We start from the raw sequence: 22538 nt of genomic DNA, 5'->3' as shown, positions 1-22538 counted from the left end.
AATATTAGTCTGTTTCTCTCTTTTTTCGAGGTCACTGTAGCCACCAGATCCAGTCTGTATCCAGATCAGGTGGTCACTGCAGTCACCCGGATCCAGTATGTATCCAGCCCAGATGGTGGATCAGGATCTAGAAAGGACCAATACAGCCCTGAAAGACAGCGGAGACCAGGACAACTAGACGAGCCCAGAGACAGATCCCCTGTAAAGACCATGTTTTTTTTTTTTACAATCCTACTGCTCAAAATACCTTTTTCCAAAATAACCACTATATGGAGTCAAGATATATTTTTGTTGTTGATATGGACTACGCTTACGAGAGTAATGTTCACTGTGAAGCTTACACTGTGATGTACCTGAGAGAAAACAGAGATGATAATCTGATCTTCACCCGTAAGAAAAAAGTATTTTAAAGTTTGTGGTTTTACAGAACACCACTGTTTTATATGACAAGATAATAAGGCCTGCAGTTAGGAAGAACATCTTAAGGAAAATATAATTATATTTTCTTAATGATTTTTTTCCTTCTCAAACCTTGTCTGTGGTGTAAAAACACCCCTGGCCAAACGGGGTGCATTTCTTCCCCTCTTTGATAATTACTGTAGTTACCATGTTCTGAACATCACATCCTTTCTTTTCTCCCCAGATGTAATCTATATATCTATATCTATCTATCTATCTATCTATCTATCTATCTATCTATCTATCTATATATCTATATATCTATATATAAATATAGATAACCACCTATATATATATATATATATATATATATATATATATATATATATATATATATATATATATTTATATATATATATATATATATATATATATATATATATATAGGTGGTTGAATAAAAATATTTGGACATTATTTATAAAAATTACCTCAAGTTAGCACCAGCAAGCCTGCTAGACATTTAGCATCAGCTACAATATTTACTTATTTTCAGTACCGTTCTGAATAAACATTCATGTCTGTATAACGTTACTCGTCTAAAAAAAAAAAGCCTAAAATCCAAATATTAATTTATCACCAATTAACTGTTTGACAAACACTTCCTGCTTCGAGATCTGAATTAAAAAAAAAAAATATCAAACATGCTCCGAAGTCCCAATCTGAATCAACGGAGTCGCGAAACATGCTCCGAAGTGCCGATCTGAATCAACCGAGTCGCGAACAGTCTCCGAAGTGCCGATCTGAATCAACCGAGTCGCGAACAGGCTCCGAAGTGCCGATCTGAATCAACCGAGTCGCGAACAGGCTCCGAAGTGCCGATCTGAATCAACTGAGTCGCGAACAGGCTCCGAAGTCCAGAAGTCCCGATCTGAATCAACCGAGTCGCGAACAGGCTCTGAAGTCCCGATCTGAATCAACCGAGTCGCGAACAGGCTCCGAAGTCCCAGTCGCGAACAGGCTCCGAATGCCTGATCTGAATAAACCGAGTCGGGAACATGCTCCGAAGTGCCGATCTGAATCAACCGAGTCGTGAACAGGCTCTGAAGTCCTGATCTGAATCAACCGAGTCACGAACAGGCTCCGAAGTGCCGATCTGAATCAACCGAGTCGCGAACATGCTCCGAAGTCCAGAAGTCCCGATCTGAATCAACCGAGTCGCGAACATGCTCCGAAGTGCCGATCTGAATCAACGGAGTCGCGAACATGCTCCGAAGTCCAGAAGTCCCGATCTGAATCAACCGAGTCGCGAATAGGCTCTGAAGTCCCGATCTGAATCAACTGAGTCGCGAACAGGCTCCGAAGTCCTGATCTGAATCAACCGAGTCGCGAACATGCTCCGAAGTGCCGATCTGAATCAACCGAGTCGCGAACAGGCTCCGAAGTGCCGATCTGAATCAACCGAGTCGCGAACATGCTCCGAAGTGCCGATCTGAATCAACGGAGTCACGAACATGCTCCGAAGTCCAGAAGTCCCAAAGAATGTAAAAATAATTATATTTCTCTAATAACTCTAACTCTACAACTCTATGAAAGACTCAGATCACGTATCTAAAAATAAATCGCTATAGTAAAAGAGAAATAATAAGAGGAGTGAAGTTTCCTACCGCTCTGCTGTGTTTGGTCCTCAAGCGCGTCTGCTAAATTAATCATCTTTGCTAATTATTATACATTTACTTCATTGTCAGCTTCAGGTACTTCATTTATTATTGTTCAATGAACTGTTTGAAACAAAAAAAGGTTGTATTTCAGTAATAATTCTAAATTATCAAAATAAAATATATAAAATAAATAATAAAAAATATGATTTTCAGTTACAATAGTTAATCCTAAATTCCGACATTAATAACTTACTTTTAGCAACATCAGACGCACCCGCTCACAAGATCTCACGATTCTTACTTCTGTAGACTCACACTAAATGGTTCATTTGAATCAGTGAGTGGTCGACTCCAGAACAGCTGCAATCGGATCATTCTAATTCGTAAACGAATCGTTTGGTGCGATTCGCGATCCGATTTAAAGGTTTATTTTGAAAAGACTCAGTTCGTTCATGATGAATCAGACACCGCTTCTGCATGTCGGAGCACGTGATATATTATAGGGAGTAACGATATGTTTTATGAAATGTAGTGATGTTAGAAGTACGATCTTATGCTTTGGAATGTAGTGAAGTAAAAGTAAAAGTTACTCAAAATAAAACTACTTCAGTAAAGTACAGATACTTGAAAAATTTACTTAAGTACAGTAACGAAGTAAAGCTACTCCGTTACTGTCCACCACTGTGGCCACCAGATCCAGTCTGTATCCAGATAAGATGGTCACTGCAGTCACCCAGATCCAGTACGTTTCCAGACCAGGAGGTGGATCAGCTTCTAGAGAGGACCCCTAGTTCTGAATATCAGCAGAAATCTGACACAATCTGACTTTGCTGCAGTCTGGAACAAGAGGGCGGTGTGTCCACACACAGCAGCTAGTCTCGCTTGTGTTTTTTGTATTGTCTTTTCCTTACTGAATTCTGCCCACTGAGCCCCATTGATTTACAGCAACAACAAAAAATGTACACTCATTACTTGCACTACTGACTGTTCTTTCATACAGAAGATTCCGTTTGCACAGTGGAACATTTTTCCATGCACTTATTTTTTCAAATATCCATTGCACAACTGCAAATGTTCATAGCTCTGCTTATAGTGTAAATACACTTATCACATAATAAAGCGGTCTGGTATGTTCATAGTACACCTATTTGTCTATCATGCTGATAGCATTTAAAAAAAAAAAAACAGGAATTTTCTGAAAAATACAAGACGTAGTCAACCAGATGAACACTCTTATTAACAGCAATTATATAATGAAATCACACTTGTAACAATATTTGGTAGTTCTGTATGTTGTTTAAGGGTTAGCATCATCTGAGGTCTTCTGATGGCTTGGCATCATCTCTTCTCAGGTGTTCTGGATCCAGACTGGAGGTTGTGTAAACCTTAGTTACCACAGGATGTAAATCTCATGACAAAACAGAAACAAAGACATCAGCGTAGATGCTGTTCTAACGAAGTAAAATTAATTAGTTTAACCAAAGCCAAATAATAATAATGCACATTTGATCAGATACAACTGCAGTCACAAATCATGAGATGCATTATACAAATGCTTGGTAAAATATGTTTTTAATCTAAATTTAAACGGTGTGTCTCTGAACCCCGAACATTATGAAGGCTATTCCAGAGTTTGGAAGCCAAATGCATAAATCTCCTTAAGTCGACTTTACTATCCAACATTTTGTGACCTTAGAGTGATTGAAGCATGGTATAAGACTAGTTAAAAAAAAATGAGCTAAACAATTTAGGGCCTTAGTCAAGTAATAATTTGGAACTTAAACAGATCTTAATAGGTGGCCATTGCGGAGACTGTAAAATTGGGGTAGTATGATCAGAATTTCTTGACATGGTAAGCATTTTGGACTAGCTGTAGCTTATTGAAAATGCTGGACAACCACCTACTGTAGAAGTGCAGTACAATAGTCTAGAGGTTCTGATTGCATGAACTAGCTTTTCTGCATCAGAAACAGCTTTCAAAAGACAAGTTGCGGTCTAATATACCACCCAGATTTTTGGCTGTAGAGAAAGTAACCGCACAGCAATCTAGTTGCAAACTGTAGTTGGTGTACCTTTTTTAGGCCCAGTAAGTAATAATGGACTAATCCGAATTTGAGAAAATTGGTCATGCAATCCTTTACATTAACACACGTAATGTCATCTGGTCTCTTTGAGATCTAAGTGGCAGCTAAACCCATATTTTCTAATGTTACCAAGGGGCAACATGTATATTTAAAATAAGACCCCAAGATGGATCCTTGTGGCGCTCCATATTTTACTGGTGATAATGGGACCACTACCCAAGTAAACAAACAAAACTGTAGCGATTGGACTGGTAGGATCTAAACATCTTTGAGCCTGCCCTTGAATACCTGTATAGTTTTGTAATCAGAGCATGTCAGGATCTATGGTGCCAAATGCAGCACTAAGATGAAGTAAAACTAGCAATGAGAGGAATCTAATCTTTAAAGCACAAACCCAGAGTTTTTAAACTAGACAAGAAGAGCAGAAGCAAGAACACGGTTTTTGGTTTATTGGAAGCAATAGGGTTGTCCCCATTTATTGAAGCCCAGCTAGAGTCTTCTGTCGCCCTTGAACCATTACAGGACCGAGGGAGGCCTTGCCTTCCCACTGAACACCTACTGAAAAGAGGCAAATACCCAGGTCAAGTAGAGCACATGAAGTGTCAGAAGCAATCTTAAAGCAGCTACCTACCCCCAACAGGAGCATCACGTCCCCCTTCAGGGCCACAAGTTGAGTCACAGCAAGCACAAACCTGGTGGTTCCCATCAGCAGCAAGCCACCTGCAACAAGAACAATCAGACACGGCAGCTTCATCATGTTCTTAAGCAGCATGAACATACCCGTTGGAAAAGGAACAGGATTTGTGGAGAGCGTCACTGGGTGCAGAAGCAAGAGTGGCCTTCACGGTACACGTTATGTAGATCTGCAAGAGACACCGGTTAGGGTTCACAAAACCAAAGCAGATGGGAGAACGCAGATTCAGTCAATATAGTACGTACAGAAGGACTGGATCCTCCCTGGAACATGAAAGCCTCCAGCTGGAACCGGATCTTGTCTTCCTGGGTCCGAGGCAAGAAGTGGGAGCTGGAAGCCGTAGCCTTGGCATCCACAAGGCACCTGATAAAGAGTGGGTGAAAAGTAGGGATGGGTATCGTTAAGGCTTTAACGGCATTACTACTCCTACCGATACTGCTTAACGGTCCAACACTAAAAACTGCTTTCAGTAGCACCGCTACTAAAAAAAAAAAAAAATTCCCCATACAGCTATCAGCGGTTCCTTCATCTTGGAAGAGCTTTCAACATGGTTACGGAAAAGGGGAGGAAGTTACATGACCTGCAGTGCACTTAAGACATTCTGAAAAAAAAAAAAAAAAAAGCTTCCATTATGAGCGCACATACCGTACGCCTACATTTGAAATAACGAACTTGAGTGATATGTGAACGGCCCCTTGCCCTCATGCGTGTGTGTGCACCGTACACGCGTACTCCGCGGCGCGCATGACAGATCTCACAGACAAGCATCTTAATAGGATCGCACATTAGAAATGTTTGGTGAGATAAGATGTGCACGATAACATTAAGAAAATCCATAGTACATTAATTTTTTCCCTCCAGTACCGAAAGCAGAACCGATAGTCAGATCTTATGGATACTACGGGCTTTCATAATTTAGCCCCGGGCCATTTTAATACCGGGTTTCGGTACCCATCCCTAGTGAAAAGAGGTTTACAGCCAGTTGCCCGCATCAATGTTTGTGGTTAACACTGTAGTAGGGGTTCGTAGAGCGAACCAATTCCTGCCCAGAGCACAAAAGACTGTGGGCAACATATGCCATTAGAGTGTGCACAAGTCCACACTTTAACCAAAAACGGAAATGCCAAGCTACGCTTCAGACAAGTTTTAAAACGGTCATACCGTTTACAGTAGGATGAACATTGGGACAGTCTCAGCGACCGTGAAAAGCACTTACCAAGAAGAGCTAAACCGATGGTCACTTGACTCAACCTAATTCTCAGGGATCGAGTGCTCACTGAACAAACGGAAACCATTCTAGAGAAGTAACAGGACTTTACCCATGATTCTCAATGAGGGAATATCTCGGAACAGAAGTCACTTCAGGTACTTGGGTGGCCACACAGTTGTCCACAAACACACGCAGGGGGACGTGGTTGTACACCTTCACAGATGCTTCAATATTAATAATGTCACCCAAGTAGTACACATTTGAAGGCCTCTGATTGGCCCAGTCATCTGCAAGAGGAAAGAACGGTTTAGGCACAGCCTCATTTCACAAGGCTTAAGATCTAAAGAAACTACACAAACCCAGCATGAGCTTCATGGAGAACACCAAGACATCTTCAGCAACCTCCGTTGAAGCATAAGGAACCCAAGTTGGATTCAAAGCATCACTGCTCACATTATGGAGCCTGTCATTCAAGGGGATACCAAATAAACCGTTTTCTGGTTACAACACCATAAGACACTGCTTGAAGACATCCAGTCAGTCGCTTACCTTTGATAGTGGCATTGAACGCCAACAACTGCACCCTCAGTACGGGTAATCGGCGTGCCAGCAAATGCCACAGGGGTGTAGGTAAGAGCAAAGGTGTAGACTAGCTCATCCGCAGTCATCTGTAAGAGACGGAAGTGGTTACCAAATGGGTTCGGTTCAATTACACTTAAAAATAAGGTTCAAGAAGGGGGTTTCTAGCAGTTCCCCAAAGCAGCTGTCAGTTATCAGGTTTCAGAAACTGAAAGGTTCTGTGGAGATTTAACATTCAACAAATACTAGTGAACAACCCTTGCTTTTATTGGTTAATCCAGGAAGACGTAACCATTCTTACCATCAGCACACTATTGCAGTCCTGTAGTGCATATTCGAGGATGAGCACCCCAGAGGCAGAATCCTCACCAACAACAGCACAGCCTCCCATAGACAAACCAGATGGCTGGATCAGTTGACCATTGCTGAACATATCCTTCTTTACCTCCACATGAACCCGGTCCTCACTGCATTGAACAGCCACACTACTGGGAGTCACAGGTTTCCTCAACTGGAAGTTCACCGCCAACTCACGTTGCACCTCTGGAACGATGGGAAACTTCCAGTCCAAAGGCTTGACTGGACCCTGCAACAGCTGCTTCTCCTGAAGACCAAGAGGGTCTTGTGCAAATTTTCTGTAGTCAAGACTCGGAAGCTGAGAAGCCTTTTGGAAAGGATTCAAGAACCCTTGAGAAGAAAGATCAGGAACTCTGGAAGCTGGAGCTGATTGCGGCTTTCTGCTGCTTGGACTTTGACGGAGTTTCAAACTTCCCAATGCACTCTTCAGATCAAAAGCCACAATCACAACCAACACTAATACGCCTTGCAAGAACCCCATTCTAACAAAGTTTGGCACAATGCTACAATACACATCAGTGTTGGCTTTGCTATTTAGTAGAGCTTTGAATTAATGTGGCTCCTCCCCTTTCAGCTTAATTGATTAACTTTGATTCTCCTCTGGGCTTGTAGAGTTTATTCATCCCAAATTTAGAAAAGTAAAGAACATCACTACCCAATAGGAAGCTAAGAACGTTTTATCTGCTTAATACAGATAAAAGAGGTGATGATTTTTGCCCCAGACAACATTACCCTTAAGATTAGGCAGGTCCTTGAGGGTCTATCATCATCTGACTGTAGTGACATGAGAAATCTGGGTGTCATTTTTGACAGATCGATGTGTTTTAACAGTCATGTTAAGTTTGTGGTTCGTACCTGTTTTTTTCCACCTCAGGAACATTGCTAAGGTTAGATCTATGGTTTTTTAAAAAAGAGAGGAAGATGCTTGTTCATCCTTTTATTTCTAGGACCAGCAAGACATCACACATTAGTCTTGTGCGTAAGGCCCCTCATTGGCTTCCTGTTGGATATGAAATTATTACATTTAAATTAAATTTATGCATTTAGCAGACGCTTTTATCCAAAGCGACTTACAGTGCATTCAGGCTACCAATTTTTACAGATCATGTGTTCATGTGGATATAGAGTGCATTTTAAAATTCTGGTCATTACTTTCAGAGCCTTGCATGGTCAAGCACCCTCTTACATCCAGGATCTATTGCATATAAATACTCCATGTGGGTCTTTGAGGTCTTCAGGCCAAGATCTTTTAATTGTTCCCAGAACACATCTTAACACAAGAGGTGACCGTGCTTTCTGGGTTGTGGCTTAGCTCTGAAATCTATGAGTTCTGTGGAATCTTTTAAAAAACACTTAAAGACTCATCTTTTTAGACAAGCTTTTAATTAACAATATGATTTGTTTGTTATTGAAGTTTTATGGAATTTATAGTTGTAGTGTTGTACTAGGTGTTTATTTGAACAGTTGTTATTTTATTTTATTGTCTATTTTTATATTACTGTGCAGCACAGTATTATTTAAAATTATAGTATTTTCTCTTCTATGCTGCGTGTATAACATGGTCAGGTTCAGAGGTGTGTCAGAACTTTGCTATATTGTCTTCTTTGCTGGTTTAGGTTTATTGATTTGATTGATGAAAACAACAGAGAAACACAATTGTTAGGTGAATTTTCTTTTCTGATATTACACATTAATGTAAGCTGAGCATTTGCTTAGTTCTTCAGTATGCAGTGTGTTTAACACAGTCAGGTTCAAATGTGGGTGCAAAAAATCCATTAAAACTCTAGCAGAGGTTTGTCAGAACGTTTCCATTGTGCTATTGCCTTGTCGGCAAGTGAGAAATGTTAAAGAAAGCAATATGCTAAAAAGATGAAAATGACTTAATTTTACTTTCAACTCCTTTTACATTATCCAAGGTATTAACATTAACATTTTTCATAACTCTTTGTAGGACATTTCCGTAGATAAATGTAAGCACTGTGGCAGTAGTAATGGAATATTTCAGAAAATGTACTCTTGTACACTTGATAATAAAGTACTTTTAAAAACAAGTACTTCATTACTTTTACTTAAGTAGACATCTGACTTGTACTTGAGTAAGAGGTATCTGTACTTTTACTCAAGTAATGAAGCTGTGTGCTCTATCCGCCTCTGGTTAGAATTGACCTGCTCTCTTCATCTGATTGTGGTTGTATCTCTCTATTAACGCTATTGGATCTTAGCGCTGCGTTCCACAATTTTGACCACAACATTCTTTTGCATAGACTAGAAAACTTTGTTGGCATTAATGGAAGGGCATTAGCATGGTTTAAATCATACTTATATGACCGCCATCAATTTTTTAGCAGTGAATGAAGAGATTTCATATCGATCACAAGCGCAGCATGGAGTACCACAAGGCTCAGTACTAGGGCTGTTACTCTTCACGCTTTACATGTTACCCTTGGGAGATATCATCAGGAAACATGGTGTTAGCTTTCACTATTTTGCTGATGATACTCAGCTCTATATTTCTTCTTGGCCCAGCAAAACATACCAATTTGAAAAACTAACGGAATGCATAGTCGATATAAAAAAACTGGATGACAAGCGTTAATAGAGAGATACAACCACAATCAGATGAAGAGAGCAGGTCAATTCTAACCAGAGGCGGACAGAGCACACAGCTTCATTACTTGAGTAAAAGTACAGATAGCATATTGCTTTGTTTAACATTTCTCACTTGCCGACAAGGCAACAGCATAATGGAAACGTTCTGACAAACCTCTGCTAGAGTTTTAATGGATTTTTTGCACCCACATTTGAACCTGACTGTGTTAAACACACTGCATACTGAAGTTTTCTGCTAAATTCTGAAAACTCCAGCAAGTCCAAAATGTAGCAGCTAGAGTTCTTACTAGATCCAGGAAGTATGACCATATTAGCCTGCATCAATACTGCACTGGCTCCGTATTAAACATTGTATAGTATTTTAAAATGTAACGCCAGTACGCCATATTAAGTTAATTGCCTGCGAGCTTCTCCTCCTGTCTGTACGGTAATGCGACAGAGTCGAGTGGTTATGACGAAATCGTTAGCCTATTTTTACAAAAACTGTTTCTACGGGGCAATAATGTAACAGAAGGTAACGGAGCCCTTTTTAAGTTCTCGTGTATCTTTAGAAATAATGGACAAAGAGTCTTTAAACGCCTCGGATGTAAAGTTATTCGCTGTCAAAATGACGCCAGAATGAATGGGAGTCAATGGGAATGCTAACGCAAGTGAAGTTCTGCTAAAAGATAGCAGCCCCCACCCGACTTCAACTTCCAAGTTCCTTGCCCCCTGGGTAGAAGGCTAGTTAGGTATACAGGAGCTAAACCATTAAGGGTCTTACAGGGGAGTAGTAATTTGTGACTGATATGGAACATAGATATCCAATACAAACACTGTAAAATTGGGGTAATGGCGGGGGGGGGGGGGGATAGAGGACCTAGGATGGATCCTTGTGGCACTCCATATTTTGCCGGAGATAAATGAGGACTAAATCTTTAAGCCTGCCCTTGAATACCTGTATAGTTTTGTAATCTGAGCATGTCTGAGGTGCCAAATGCAGCACTAAGATCAAGTAAAACTAGCAATGAGATGAATCTAATCTTTAGAGCACAAACCCAGAGCGTTTAAACTAGACAAGAAGAGCAGAAGCAAGAACAAGGTTGTGCATTTATTGAAAGTCAGCAATAGGGTTTCCAACACCCATTTATTGAAGTCTTGCTAGAGTCTTCTGTCGTCCTTGAACCATTACAGGACCGAGTGAGGCCTTGCCTTCCCACTGAACACCTACTGAAAAAAGGCAAATCCCCAAGTCAAGTAGAGCACATGAAGTGTCAGAAGTGATCTTAAAGCAGCTACCTACCCCCAATAGGAGCATCACGTCCCCCTTCAGGACCACAAGTTGAGTCACAGCAAGCACAAACCTGGTGGTTCCCATCAGCAGCAAGCCACCTGCAACAAGAACAATCAGACGCGGCAGCTTCATTGTGTTCTTAAGCAGCATGAACATACCCGTTGGAAAAGGAACAGGATTTGTGGAGAGCGTCACTGGGTGCAGAAGCAAGAGTGGCCTTCACGGTACACGTTATGTAGATCTGCAAGAGACACCGGTAAGGGTTCACAAAACCAAAGCAGATGGGAGAACGCAGATTCAGTCAATATAGTACGTACAGAAGGACTGGATCCTCCCTGGAACATGAAAGCCTCCAGCTGGAACCGGATCTTGTCTTCCTGGGTCCGAGGCAAGAAGTGGGAGCTGGAAGCCGTAGCCTTGGCATCCACAAGGCACCTGATAAAGAGTGGGTGAAGAGAGGTTTACAGCCAGTTGCCCGCATCAATGTTTGTGGTTAACACTGTAGTAGGGGTTCGTGGATCGAACCAATTCCTAGCCAGAGCACAAAAGATTGTGGGCAACATAAGCCATTAGAGTGCGCACAAGTCCACACTTGAACCAAAAACGGAAACACCAAGCTACGCTTCAGACGAATTTTTAAGCTCTCATACCATTTACAGTAGGATGAACATTGGGACAGTCACTCTCAGCGATGCCAAAAGCACTTACCAAAAAGAGCTAAACCGATGGTCACTTGACTCAACCTAATTCTCAGGGATCGAGTGCTCACGGAACAAACTGAAACCATTCTAGAGAAGTGACAGGACTTTACCCATGATTCTCAATGAAGGAATATCTCGGAACAGAAGTCACATCAGGTACTTGGGTGGCCACACAGCGGTCCACAAACACACGCAGGGGGACGTGGTTGTACACCTTCACAGATGCTTCAATATTAATTATGTCACCCAAGTAGTACACATTTGAAGGCCTCTGATTGGCCCAGTCATCTGCAAGAGGAAAGAACGGTTTAGGCACGGCCTCATTTCACAAGGCTTAAGACCTAAAGAAACTAGACAAACCCATCATGAGGTTCATGGAGAACACCAAGACATCTTCAGCAACCTCCGTTGAAGCATAAGGAACCCAAGTTGGCCTCAAAGCATTACTGCTCACATTATGGAGCCTGTAGTTCAAAGAGATACCAAATATATGGTCATCCAGTTGTAACACCACAAGAAACACGGCTTAAGACATCCAGTCAGTCGCTTACCTTTGATAGTGGCATTGAACGCCAACAACTGCACCCTCAGTACGGGTAATCGGTGTGCCAGCAAATGCCACAGGGGTGTAGGTAAGAGCAAAGGTGTAGACTAGCTCATCCGCAGTCATCTGTAAGAGACGGAAGTGGTTACCAAATGGGTTCTGTTCAACTACACTTAAAAATAAGGTTCAAGAAGGGTGTTTCTAGCAGTTCCCCAAAGCAGCTGTCAGTTATCAGGTTTCAAAAACTGAAAGGTTCGGTGGATGTTTAACATACAACTAACACTAGTGAAGAACCCTTGTTTTTATTGGTTAATCCAGTAAGACGTAACCGTTCTTACCATCAGTACACTATTGCAGTCCTGTAGTGCATATTCGAGGATGAGCACCCCAGAGGCAGAGTCCTCACCAACAACAGGACAGCCTCCCATAGACAAACCAGATGGCTGGATCAGTTGACCATTGCTAAACATATCCTTCTTCACCTCCACAAGAACCCGGTCCTCACTGCATTGAACAGCCACACTACTGGGAGTCACAGGTTTCCTCAACTGGAAGTTCACCGCCAACTCACGTTGCACCTCTGGAACGACGGGAAACTTCCAGTCCAAAGGCTTGACTGGACCCTGCAACAGCTGCTTCTCCTGAAGACCAAGAGGGTCTTGCGCAAATTTTCTGTAGTCAAGACTCGGAAGCTGAGAAGCCTTTTGGGAAGGATTCAAGAACCCTTGAGAAGAAAGATCAGGAACTCTGGAAGCTGATTGCGGCTTTCTGCTGCTTGGACTTTGACGGTGTTTCAAACTTCCCAATGCACTCTTCAGATCAAAAGCCACAATCACAACCAACACTAACACACCTTGCAAGAACCCCATCCTAACAAACTTTGGCACAATACTACAATACACATCAGTGTTGGCTTTGCTATTTAGTAGAGCTTTGAATTAATGTGGCTCCTCCCCTTTCAGCTTAATTGATTAACTTTGATTCTCCTCTGGGCTTGTAGAGTTTATTCATCCCAAATTTAGAAAAGTAAAGAACATCACTACCCAATAGGAAGCTAAGAACGTTTTATCTGTTTAATACAGATAAAAGAGGTGATGATTTTTGCCACAGACAACATTACCCTTAAGATTAGGCAGGTCCTTGAGGGTCTATCATCATCTGACTGCAGTGACATGAGAAATCTGGGTGTCATTTTTGACAGATCGATGTGTTTTAACAGTCATGTTAAGTTTGTGGTTCGTACCTGTTTTTTTCCACCTCAGGAACATTGCTAAGGTTAGATCTATGGTTTTTAAAAAAGAGAGGAAGATGCTTGTTCATCCTTTTATTTCTAGGACCAGCAAGAGATCACACATTACTCCTGTGCGTAAGGCCCTTCATTGGCTTCCTGTTGGATATGAAATTATTACATTTAAATTAAATTTATGCATTTAGCAGACGCTTTTATCCACAGCGACTTACAGTGCATTCAGGCTATCAATTTTTACAAATCATGTGTTCATGTGGATATAGAGTGCATTTTAAAATTCTGGTCATTATTTCAGAGTCTTGCATGGTCAAGCACCCTCTTACATCCAGGATCTATTGCATATAAATACTCCATATGGGTCTTTGAGGTCTTCAGGCCTAGATCTTTTAATTGTTCCCAGAACACATCTTAAGACAAGAGGTGAACGTGCTTTCTGTGTTGAGGCTCCAAGGCTCTGGAACTCGCTCCCTTTTTTGGACAAGCTTTTAATTAACAATATGATTTGTTTGTTATTGAAGTTTTATGGAATTTATAGTTGTAGTGTTGTACTAGGTGTTTATTTGAACAGTTGTTATTTTATTTTATTGTCTATTTTTATATTACTGTGCAGCACAGTATTATTTAAAATTATAGTATTTTCTCTTCTATGCTGCGTGTATAACATGGTCAGGTTCAGAGGTGTGTCAGAACTTTGCTATATTGTCTTCTTTGCTGGTTTAGGTTTATTGATTTGATTGATGAAAACAACAGAGAAACACAATTGTTAGGTGCATTTTCTTTTCTGATATTAAACATTAATGTAAGCTGAGCATTTGCTTCGTTCTTCAGTATGCAGTGTGTTTAACACAGTCAGGTTCAAATGTGGGTGCAAAAAATCCATTAAAACTCTAGCAGAGGTTTGTCAGAACGTTTCCATTGTGCTATTGCCTTGTGGGCAAGTGAGAAATGTTAAACAAAGCAATATGCTAAAAAGATGAAAATGACTTAATTTTACTTTCAACTCCTTTTACATTATCCAAGGTATTAACATTAACATTTTTCATAACTCTTTGTAGGACATTTCCGTACATAAATGTAAGCACTGTGGCATTAGTAATGGAATATTTCAGAAAATGTACTCTGGTACACTTGATAATAAAGTACTTTTAAAAAGAAGTACTTCATTACTTTTACTTAAGTAGACATCTGACTTGTACTTGAATAAGAGGTATCTGTACTTTTACTCAAGTAATGAAGCTGTGTGCTCTGTCCGCCTCTGGTTAGAATTGACCTGCTCTCTTCATCTGATTGTGGTTGTATCTCTCTATTAACGCTATTGGATCTTAGTGCTGCGTTCCACAATTTTGACCACAACATTCTTTTGCATAGACTAGAAAACTTTGTTGGCATTAATGGAAGGGCATTAGCATGGTTTAAATCATACTTTTATGACTGCCATGAATTTTTTAGTAGTGAATGAAGAGGTATCATATCGATCACAAGTGCGGCATGAAGTACCACAAGGCTCAGTACTAGGGCTGTTACTCTTCACGCTTTACATGTTACCCTTGGGAGATATCATCAGGAAACATGGTGTTAGCTTTCACTATTTTGCTGATAATACTCAGCTCTATATTTCTTCTTGGCCCAGCAAAACATACCAATTTGAAAAACTAACGGAATGCATAGTCGATATAAAAAAACTGGATGACAAGTGTTTTCTTACTGCTAAATTCTGAAAACTCCAGCTAGTCCAAAATGTAGCAGCTAGAGTTCTTACTAGATCCAGGAAGTATGACCATATTAGCCTGCATCAATACTGCACTGGCTACCTATTAAACATCGTATAGATTTTAAAATCTTGCTTATTACTTATAAAGCCATCAGTGGTTCAACACTTCAGTATTTGAAAAAAAAAAGCTCCTGTTATATTATAGTCCTCCAAAAAAGCTCTTGTTAGATTATAGTCCTCCACATCCACTGCGTTCTCAAAACTCTGGCAACTTGATTATACCTAGAATATCAAAGTCAACTGCAGGCGGCAGATCCTTTTCCTATTTAGCGCCTAAACTCTGGAATAACCTACCTAACATTGTTTTGGAGGCAGACACACTCTTGCAGATTAAATCTAGATTAAAGACCCATCTCTTTAACCTGACTTACACATAACACACTAATACGCTTCTAAAATCCAAATCCGTTAAAGCATTTTTAGGCTGCATTAATTAGGTAAACTGGAACCGGGAACCTTCCCATAACACCCAATGTAGAAGAATTGCTACGTTAATATTAGTCTGTTTCTCTCTTATTCTGAGGTCACTGTAGCCACCAGATCAAGTCTGTATCCCCATCAGCTGGTCACTTCAGTCACCCGGATCCAGTACTTATCCAGCCCAGATGGTGGAGCAGCATCTAGAAAGGACCTCTACAGCCCTGAAAGACAGTGGGGACCGGGACAGACCACAGGAAACAGATGATTCTTCTGCACAATCTGACTTTGCTGCAGCCTGGAATTGAACTACTGGTTTCGTCTGGTCAGAGGAGAACTGGGCCCCCAGCTGAGCCTAGTTTCTCCCAAGGTTTTTTCTCCATTCTGCCACCGATGGAGTTTTGGTTCCTTGCTGCTGTCGCCTCTGGCTTGCTCAGTTGGGGTCACTTCATTTACAAGGATATCGTTGACTTGATTGCAAATGATTGCACAGATACTATTTAAACCAAACTGAGCTGAATGGTGACATCACTGAATTCAATGATGAACTGCCTTTAACTGTCATTTTTCATTATTGACACACTGTTTTCCTAATTAATGTTGTTCAGTTGCTTTGACACAATCTGTTTTGTATAAAGCGCTATATAAATAAAGGTGACTTGACTTGAAAAATTATTTTTTATTTTTACTTAAATTGCACTGCTTTTCTCTTTGATTATGGATGTTTCTGTGCAAGCCACCCATGGAAAACATTGGCTGCACAACAACAAAATTTTTTTTTTTTTTTTTTTTACATCAATCCTTTGTTTGAACGGGACGCTGCATATACTGTATGTTTGGGATTAAAGCAATAAATTACTACAATGAAAATTTGCTGATAATGTGCTCACCCTCAGGTCATCCAAGATGTACAGGAGTTTGTTTCTTCATCAGCTTTAGAAAAATGTAACGTTGCATCACTTGCTCACCCAGTGAATGGGTACCATCAGAATGAGAGTGGTTTCATTGCGGAGCAAGTGATGGATTTGTGATGGACTGTCAAGGCATATTGGGAAACACACTAAAAATGATAAATTATATTCGGTGACGCGAGGACAAATAAAATTGTCCAATTGAATTTAGCCAACATATAGAAAGCAATTAGTTCACAACATAAGATGCATACAAAATATCTGCAGAGCTTCTGGGAAGTGGGTGTTCAAGTGGAACTCTTGGCAGAAGAATTTATAGCGTCATGGGCAACAGATTCAACTTAAAGGTGCTGTAGGGAACTTTTGTAAAAAAAATATTTTTTTACATATTTATTAAACCTGTCATTATGTCCTGACAGTAGAATATGAGACAGATAATCTGTGAAAAAAAACAAGCTCCTCTGGCTTCTCCCAGTGGTCCTATTGCCATTTGCAGAAATCCATCGCTCCGGTAAAAAACAACCAATCAGAGCTGCGGTCCGTAACTTTGTTTGTGTTCAAAATGTAGAAAAATGAACATAATAAGTGAGTACACCATGAATCCATTTTCCAAACCGTGTTTTTGGCTTGTCCTGAATCACTAGGGGGCACCTATAATAAGTGTTTATATTCGGACTATTTTAGATTGCTTCGGGGGTACCGCGGCGGAGTAACCCAGTACCTTTGTGATTCTTCATAGACATAAACAGAGAGAAGTAGTTCCGGCTACGATGTTCTTGCGCAAGACGCAAGCAGTTCTGTTTATTAACCGCTAGAGCGTCAAAACTCCCTACTGCAGCTTTAATTCTTTAAACTGAGCTTAAACCAAGTTCACAGTAGGTCTCTTTAAAGGTTTTTTTTTTTAAATGTCCATTGCACTAGTGTAAGTGTTCATAGTTCTGCTTATAATGTACATAGACTTATCACACAATCCAGCTTTCCAGTATGTTCATAGTACACCTATCGGTCTATCATTTGTCTATCAAACAGAGAAACAAATAGAGACATAATTAGCATAGCTGTTGTTCTATCGAAGTAAAATTAGTTTAACCCCTGCTAAAGAACGTGTATTTGATCAGCGACAACTGAAATCACAAATTATGAGATGCATTACTCAAATGCTTGGCAAAAGAGAGGCGTTTTTAACCTAGATTTAAACGGAGTGTCTGAACCCTAAACATTATCAGGAAAGCCATTCCAGAGCTTGGGAGCCAAATGCAAAAAAGCTCTACCTCCTTTAGTGGACTTCGCCTTCCTAACTACTAGCAAAAGCTAAACCATTTAGGGCCTTATAGGCAAGTAGTAACAATTTGTAACTTCTATGGCTAACTACTAAATTCCAATGCAGAGACTGTAAAATTCTGGTAATAGGATCAAATTTTCTGGACCTGGTAAGGACTCTAGCCACTGCATTTTGGACTACCCGTAGCTTGTTTATTGAAGATGCCCTGATTATTCAAAAGACAAGCTGCTGCTTAATATACTACCCAGATTTTTGACTAGAGTAACAGCACATCTGCCTAGCTGTAAACTACTAAATTCTGTGCACTGTTTTTCCTCTAGTAAGCAATATCTGTTTTGGACTACTTTAAGAGAAACTTATTGGTCATCTAATCTTTTACACTAACACAATCTGTTGGCTTAACTAATTTAGAAGCCTCATCTGGTCTCATTGAGAATCATCAGCATAACAGTGGAAACTAATCCCATATTTTCTAATATTGCCAAAGGGGCAACATGTATATTGAAAATAGGAGAGGACCTAGGATGGATCCTTGTGGCACTCCATATTTTGACGGAGATAAATGAGGACTACCCATTTAAATAAACAAATGGTAGCGATCGGACTGGTAGGATCTAAATATCTTGTAGCCTGCCCTTGAATACCTGTATAGTTTTTTAGTCAATCTGAGCAGGTCATGATCTATGGTACCCAATGTAAAGATAAAGTAAAAATAGCAATGAGATGAATCTAATCTTTAGAGCACAACCGCAGAGTGTATAAACTAAATAAGAGCAGACGCAAGAACAAGGTTGTGCATTTATTGAAAGTCAGCAATAGGGTTTCCAACCCCATTTATTGAAGTCTTGCTAGAGTCTTCTGTCGTCCTTGAACCATTACAGGACCGAGTGAGGCCTTGCCTTCCCACTGAACACCTACTGAAAAAAGGCAAATCCCCAAGTCAAGTAGAGCACATGAAGTGTCAGAAGCGATCTTAAAGCAGCCACCTACCCCCAATAGGAGCATCACGTCCCCCTTCAGGACCACATGTTGAGTCACAGCAAGCACAAACCTGGTGGTTCCCATCAGCAGCAAGCCACCTGCAACAAGAACAATCAGACGCGGCAGCTTCATCGTGTTCTTAAGCAGCATGAACATACCCGTTGGAAAAGGAACAGGATTTGTGGAGAGCGTCACTGGGTGCAGAAGCAAGAGTGGCCTTCACGGTACAAGTTATGTAGATCTGCAAGAGACACCGGTAAGGGTTCACAAAACCAAAGCAGATGGGAAGAGAATGCGGATTCAGTCAATATAGTACGTACAGAAGGACTGGATCCTCCCTGGAACATGAAAGCCTCCAGCTGGAACCGGAGCTTGTCTTCCTGGGTCCGAGGCAAGAAGTGGGAGCTGGAAGCCGTAGCCTTGGCATCCACAAGACACCTGATAAAGAGTGGGTGAAAAGAGGTTTACAGCCAGTTGCCCGCATCAATGTTTGTGGTTAACGCTGTAGTAGGGGTTCGTGGATCGAACCAATTCCTAGCCAGAGCACAAAAGATTGTGGGCAACATAAGCCATTAGAGTGCGCACAAGTCCACACTTGAACCAAAAACACCAAGCTACGCTTCAGACGAATTTTAAAGCTCTCATACCATTTACAGTAGGATGAACATTGGGACAGTCACTCTCAGCGATGCCAAAAGCATTTACCAAAAACAGCTAAACCGATGGTCACTTGACTCAACCTAATTCTCAGGGATCGAGTGCTCACGGAACAAACTGAAACCATTCTAGAGAAGTGACAGGACTTTACCCATGATTCTCAATGAGGGAATATCTCGGAACAGAAGTCACATCAGGTACTTGGGTGGCCACACAGCTGTCCACAAACACACGCAGGGGGACGTGGTTGTACACCTTCACAGATGCCTCAATATTAATAATGTCACCCAAGTAGTAAACATTTGAAGGCCTCTGATTGGCCCAGTCATCTGCAAGAGGAAAGAACAGCTTAGGCACAGCCTCATTTCACAAGGCTTAAGATCTAAATAAACTAGACAAACCCATCATGAGCTTCATGGAGAACACAAAGACATCTTCAGCAACCTCTGTTGAAGCATAAGGAACCCAAGTTGGCCTCAAAGCATTACTGCTCACATTATGGAGCCTGTCGTTCAAGGGGATACCAAATAAACCGTTTTCTGGTTACAACACCATAAGACACTGCTTGAAGACATCCGTTGAGTCGCTTACCTTTGATAGTGGCATTGAATGCCAACAACTGCACCCTCAGTACGGGTAATCGGCGTGCCAGCAAATGCCACAGGGGTGTAGGTAAGAGCAAAGGTGTAGACTAGCTCATCCGCAGTCATCTGTAAGAGACGGAAGTGGTTACCAAATGGGTTCGGTTCAATTACACTTAAAAATAAGGTTCAAGAAGGGTTTCTAGCAGTTCCCCAAAGCAGCTGTCAGTTATCAGGTTTCAGAAACTGAAAGGTTCTGTGGAGATTTAACATTCAACAAATACTAGTGAACAACCCTTGCTTTTATTGGTTAATCCAGGAAGACGTAACCATTCTTACCATCAGCACACTATTGCAGTCCTGTAGTGCATATTCGAGGATGAGCACCCCAGAGGCAGAATCCTCACCAACAACAGCACAGCCTCCCATAGACAAACCAGATGGCTGGATCAGTTGACCATTGCTGAACATATCCTTCTTTACCTCCACATGAACCCGGTCCTCACTGCATTGAACAGCCACACTACTGGGAGTCACAGGTTTCCTCAACTGGAAGTTGACCGCCAACTCACGTTGCACCTCTGGAACGATGGGAAACTTCCAGTCCAAAGGCTTGACTGGACCCTGCAACAGCTGCTTCTCCTGAAGACCAAGAGGGTCTTGTGCAAATTTTCTGTAGTCAAGACTCGGAAGCTGAGAAGCCTTTTGGAAAGGATTCAAGAACCCTTGAGAAGAAAGATCAGGAACTCTGGAAGCTGGAGCTGATTGCGGCTTTCTGCTGCTTGGACTTTGACGGAGTTTCAAACTTCCCAATGCACTCTTCAGATCAAAAGCCACAATCACAACCAACACTAATACGCCTTGCAAGAACCCCATTCTAACAAAGTTTGGCACAATGCTACAATACACATCAGTGTTGGCTTTGCTATTTAGTAGAGCTTTGAATTAATGTGGCTCCTCCCCTTTCAGCTTAATTGATTAACTTTGATTCTCCTCTGGGCTTGTAGAGTTTATTCATCCCAAATTTAGAAAAGTAAAGAACATCACTACCCAATAGGAAGCTAAGAACGTTTTATCTGCTTAATACAGATAAAAGAGGTGATGATTTTTGCCCCAGACAACATTACCCTTAAGATTAGGCAGGTCCTTGAGGGTCTATCATCATCTGACTGTAGTGACATGAGAAATCTGGGTGTCATTTTTGACAGATCGATGTGTTTTAACAGTCATGTTAAGTTTGTGGTTCGTACCTGTTTTTTTCCACCTCAGGAACATTGCTAAGGTTAGATCTATGGTTTTTTAAAAAAGAGAGGAAGATGCTTGTTCATCCTTTTATTTCTAGGACCAGCAAGAGATCACACATTAGTCTTGTGCGTAAGGCCCTTCATTGGCTTCCTGTTGGATATGAAATTATTACATTTAAATTAAATTTATGCATTTAGCAGACGCTTTTATCCAAAGCGACTTACAGTGCATTCAGGCTACCAATTTTTACAGATCATGTGTTCATGTGGATATAGAGTGCATTTTAAAATTCTGGTCATTACTTTCAGAGCCTTGCATTGTCAAGCACCCTCTTACATCCAGGATCTATTGCATATAAATACTCCATGTGGGTCTTTGAGGTCTTCAGGCCAAGATCTTTTAATTGTTCCCAGAACACATCTTAACACAAGAGGTGACCGTGCTTTCTGGGTTGTGGCTTAGCTCTGAAATCTATGAGTTCTGTGGAATCTTTTAAAAAACACTTAAAGACTCATCTTTTTAGACAAGCTTTTAATTAACAATATGATTTGTTTGTTATTGAAGTTTTATGGAATTTATAGTTGTAGTGTTGTACTAGGTGTTTATTTGAACAGTTGTTATTTTATTTTATTGTCTATTTTTATATTACTGTGCAGCACAGTATTATTTAAAATTATAGTATTTTCTCTTCTATGCTGCGTGTATAACATGGTCAGGTTCAGAGGTGTGTCAGAACTTTGCTATATTGTCTTCTTTGCTGGTTTAGGTTTATTGATTTGATTGATGAAAACAACAGAGAAACACAATTGTTAGGTGAATTTTCTTTTCTGATATTACACATTAATGTAAGCTGAGCATTTGCTTCGTTCTTCAGTATGCAGTGTGTTTAACACAGTCAGGTTCAAATGTGGGTGCAAAAAATCCATTAAAACTCTAGCAGAGGTTTGTCAGAACGTTTCCATTGTGCTATTGCCTTGTCGGCAAGTGAGAAATGTTAAACAAAGCAATATGCTAAAAGATGAAAATGACTTAATTTTACTTTCAACTCCTTTTACATTATCCAAGGTATTAACATTAACATTTTTCATAACTCTTTGTAGGACATTTCCGTAGATAAATGTAAGCACTGTGGCAGTAGTAATGGAATATTTCAGAAAATGTACTCTTGTACACTTGATAATAAAGTACTTTTAAAAACAAGTACTTCATTACTTTTACTTAAGTAGACATCTGACTTGTACTTGAGTAAGAGGTATCTGTACTTTTACTCAAGTAATGAAGCTGTGTGCTCTATCCGCCTCTGGTTAGAATTGACCTGCTCTCTTCATCTGATT

The 22538-nt window shown here is 40.6% G+C and overlaps 3 protein-coding genes across 6 annotated transcripts; all 3 read right to left on the bottom strand.

The window, feature by feature from the left end:
• Positions 1-4576: 4576 nt before the first annotated feature.
• On the bottom strand, positions 4577-7504 carry LOC113079060 (zona pellucida sperm-binding protein 3-like). Of its 2 annotated transcripts, none has more exons than XM_026251249.1 (8): positions 6927-7504; positions 6596-6714; positions 6406-6509; positions 6156-6333; positions 5082-5199; positions 4923-5005; positions 4774-4862; positions 4577-4700 (listed from the first exon to the last, which is right to left on the bottom strand). In XM_026251249.1, the coding sequence occupies exons 1-8, from the start codon at positions 7461-7463 to the stop codon at positions 4618-4620; spliced, it is 1311 nt and encodes a 436-aa protein (XP_026107034.1). In that variant the 5' UTR covers positions 7464-7504; the 3' UTR covers positions 4577-4617. The 2 variants fall into 2 exon arrangements, with proteins under 2 accessions (XP_026107034.1, XP_026107035.1); XM_026251250.1 differs by having other exon boundaries at positions 4577-4697.
• Positions 7505-10663: 3159 nt separating this feature from the next.
• LOC113079065 (zona pellucida sperm-binding protein 3-like) lies at positions 10664-13019 on the bottom strand. Of its 2 annotated transcripts, none has more exons than XM_026251258.1 (8): positions 12449-13019; positions 12118-12236; positions 11927-12030; positions 11677-11854; positions 11183-11300; positions 11024-11106; positions 10875-10963; positions 10664-10801 (listed from the first exon to the last, which is right to left on the bottom strand). In XM_026251258.1, exons 1-8 carry the CDS (start codon positions 12977-12979, stop codon positions 10719-10721), a joined length of 1305 nt encoding a protein of 434 aa, XP_026107043.1. In that variant the 5' UTR covers positions 12980-13019; the 3' UTR covers positions 10664-10718. The 2 variants fall into 2 exon arrangements, with proteins under 2 accessions (XP_026107043.1, XP_026107044.1); XM_026251259.1 differs by having other exon boundaries at positions 10664-10798.
• Positions 13020-18514: 5495 nt separating this feature from the next.
• LOC113079061 (zona pellucida sperm-binding protein 3-like) lies at positions 18515-20878 on the bottom strand. 2 transcript variants are annotated; one of them, XM_026251252.1, is made up of 8 exons: positions 20299-20878; positions 19970-20088; positions 19780-19883; positions 19530-19707; positions 19042-19159; positions 18880-18962; positions 18731-18819; positions 18515-18657 (listed from the first exon to the last, which is right to left on the bottom strand). In XM_026251252.1, exons 1-8 carry the CDS (start codon positions 20833-20835, stop codon positions 18575-18577), a joined length of 1311 nt encoding a protein of 436 aa, XP_026107037.1. In that variant the 5' UTR covers positions 20836-20878; the 3' UTR covers positions 18515-18574. The 2 variants fall into 2 exon arrangements, with proteins under 2 accessions (XP_026107037.1, XP_026107038.1); XM_026251253.1 differs by having other exon boundaries at positions 18515-18654.
• Between the last annotated feature and the right edge of the window lie 1660 nt (positions 20879-22538).

Source organism: Carassius auratus, unplaced genomic scaffold (assembly GCF_003368295.1).
Source record: "Carassius auratus strain Wakin unplaced genomic scaffold, ASM336829v1 scaf_tig00027103, whole genome shotgun sequence".
In the NCBI taxonomy this organism is placed as follows: Eukaryota; Metazoa; Chordata; class Actinopteri; order Cypriniformes; family Cyprinidae; genus Carassius; species Carassius auratus.
Note: the sequence above shows the minus strand (reverse complement) of the source record. Positions and strands in the feature narration are given on the sequence as shown.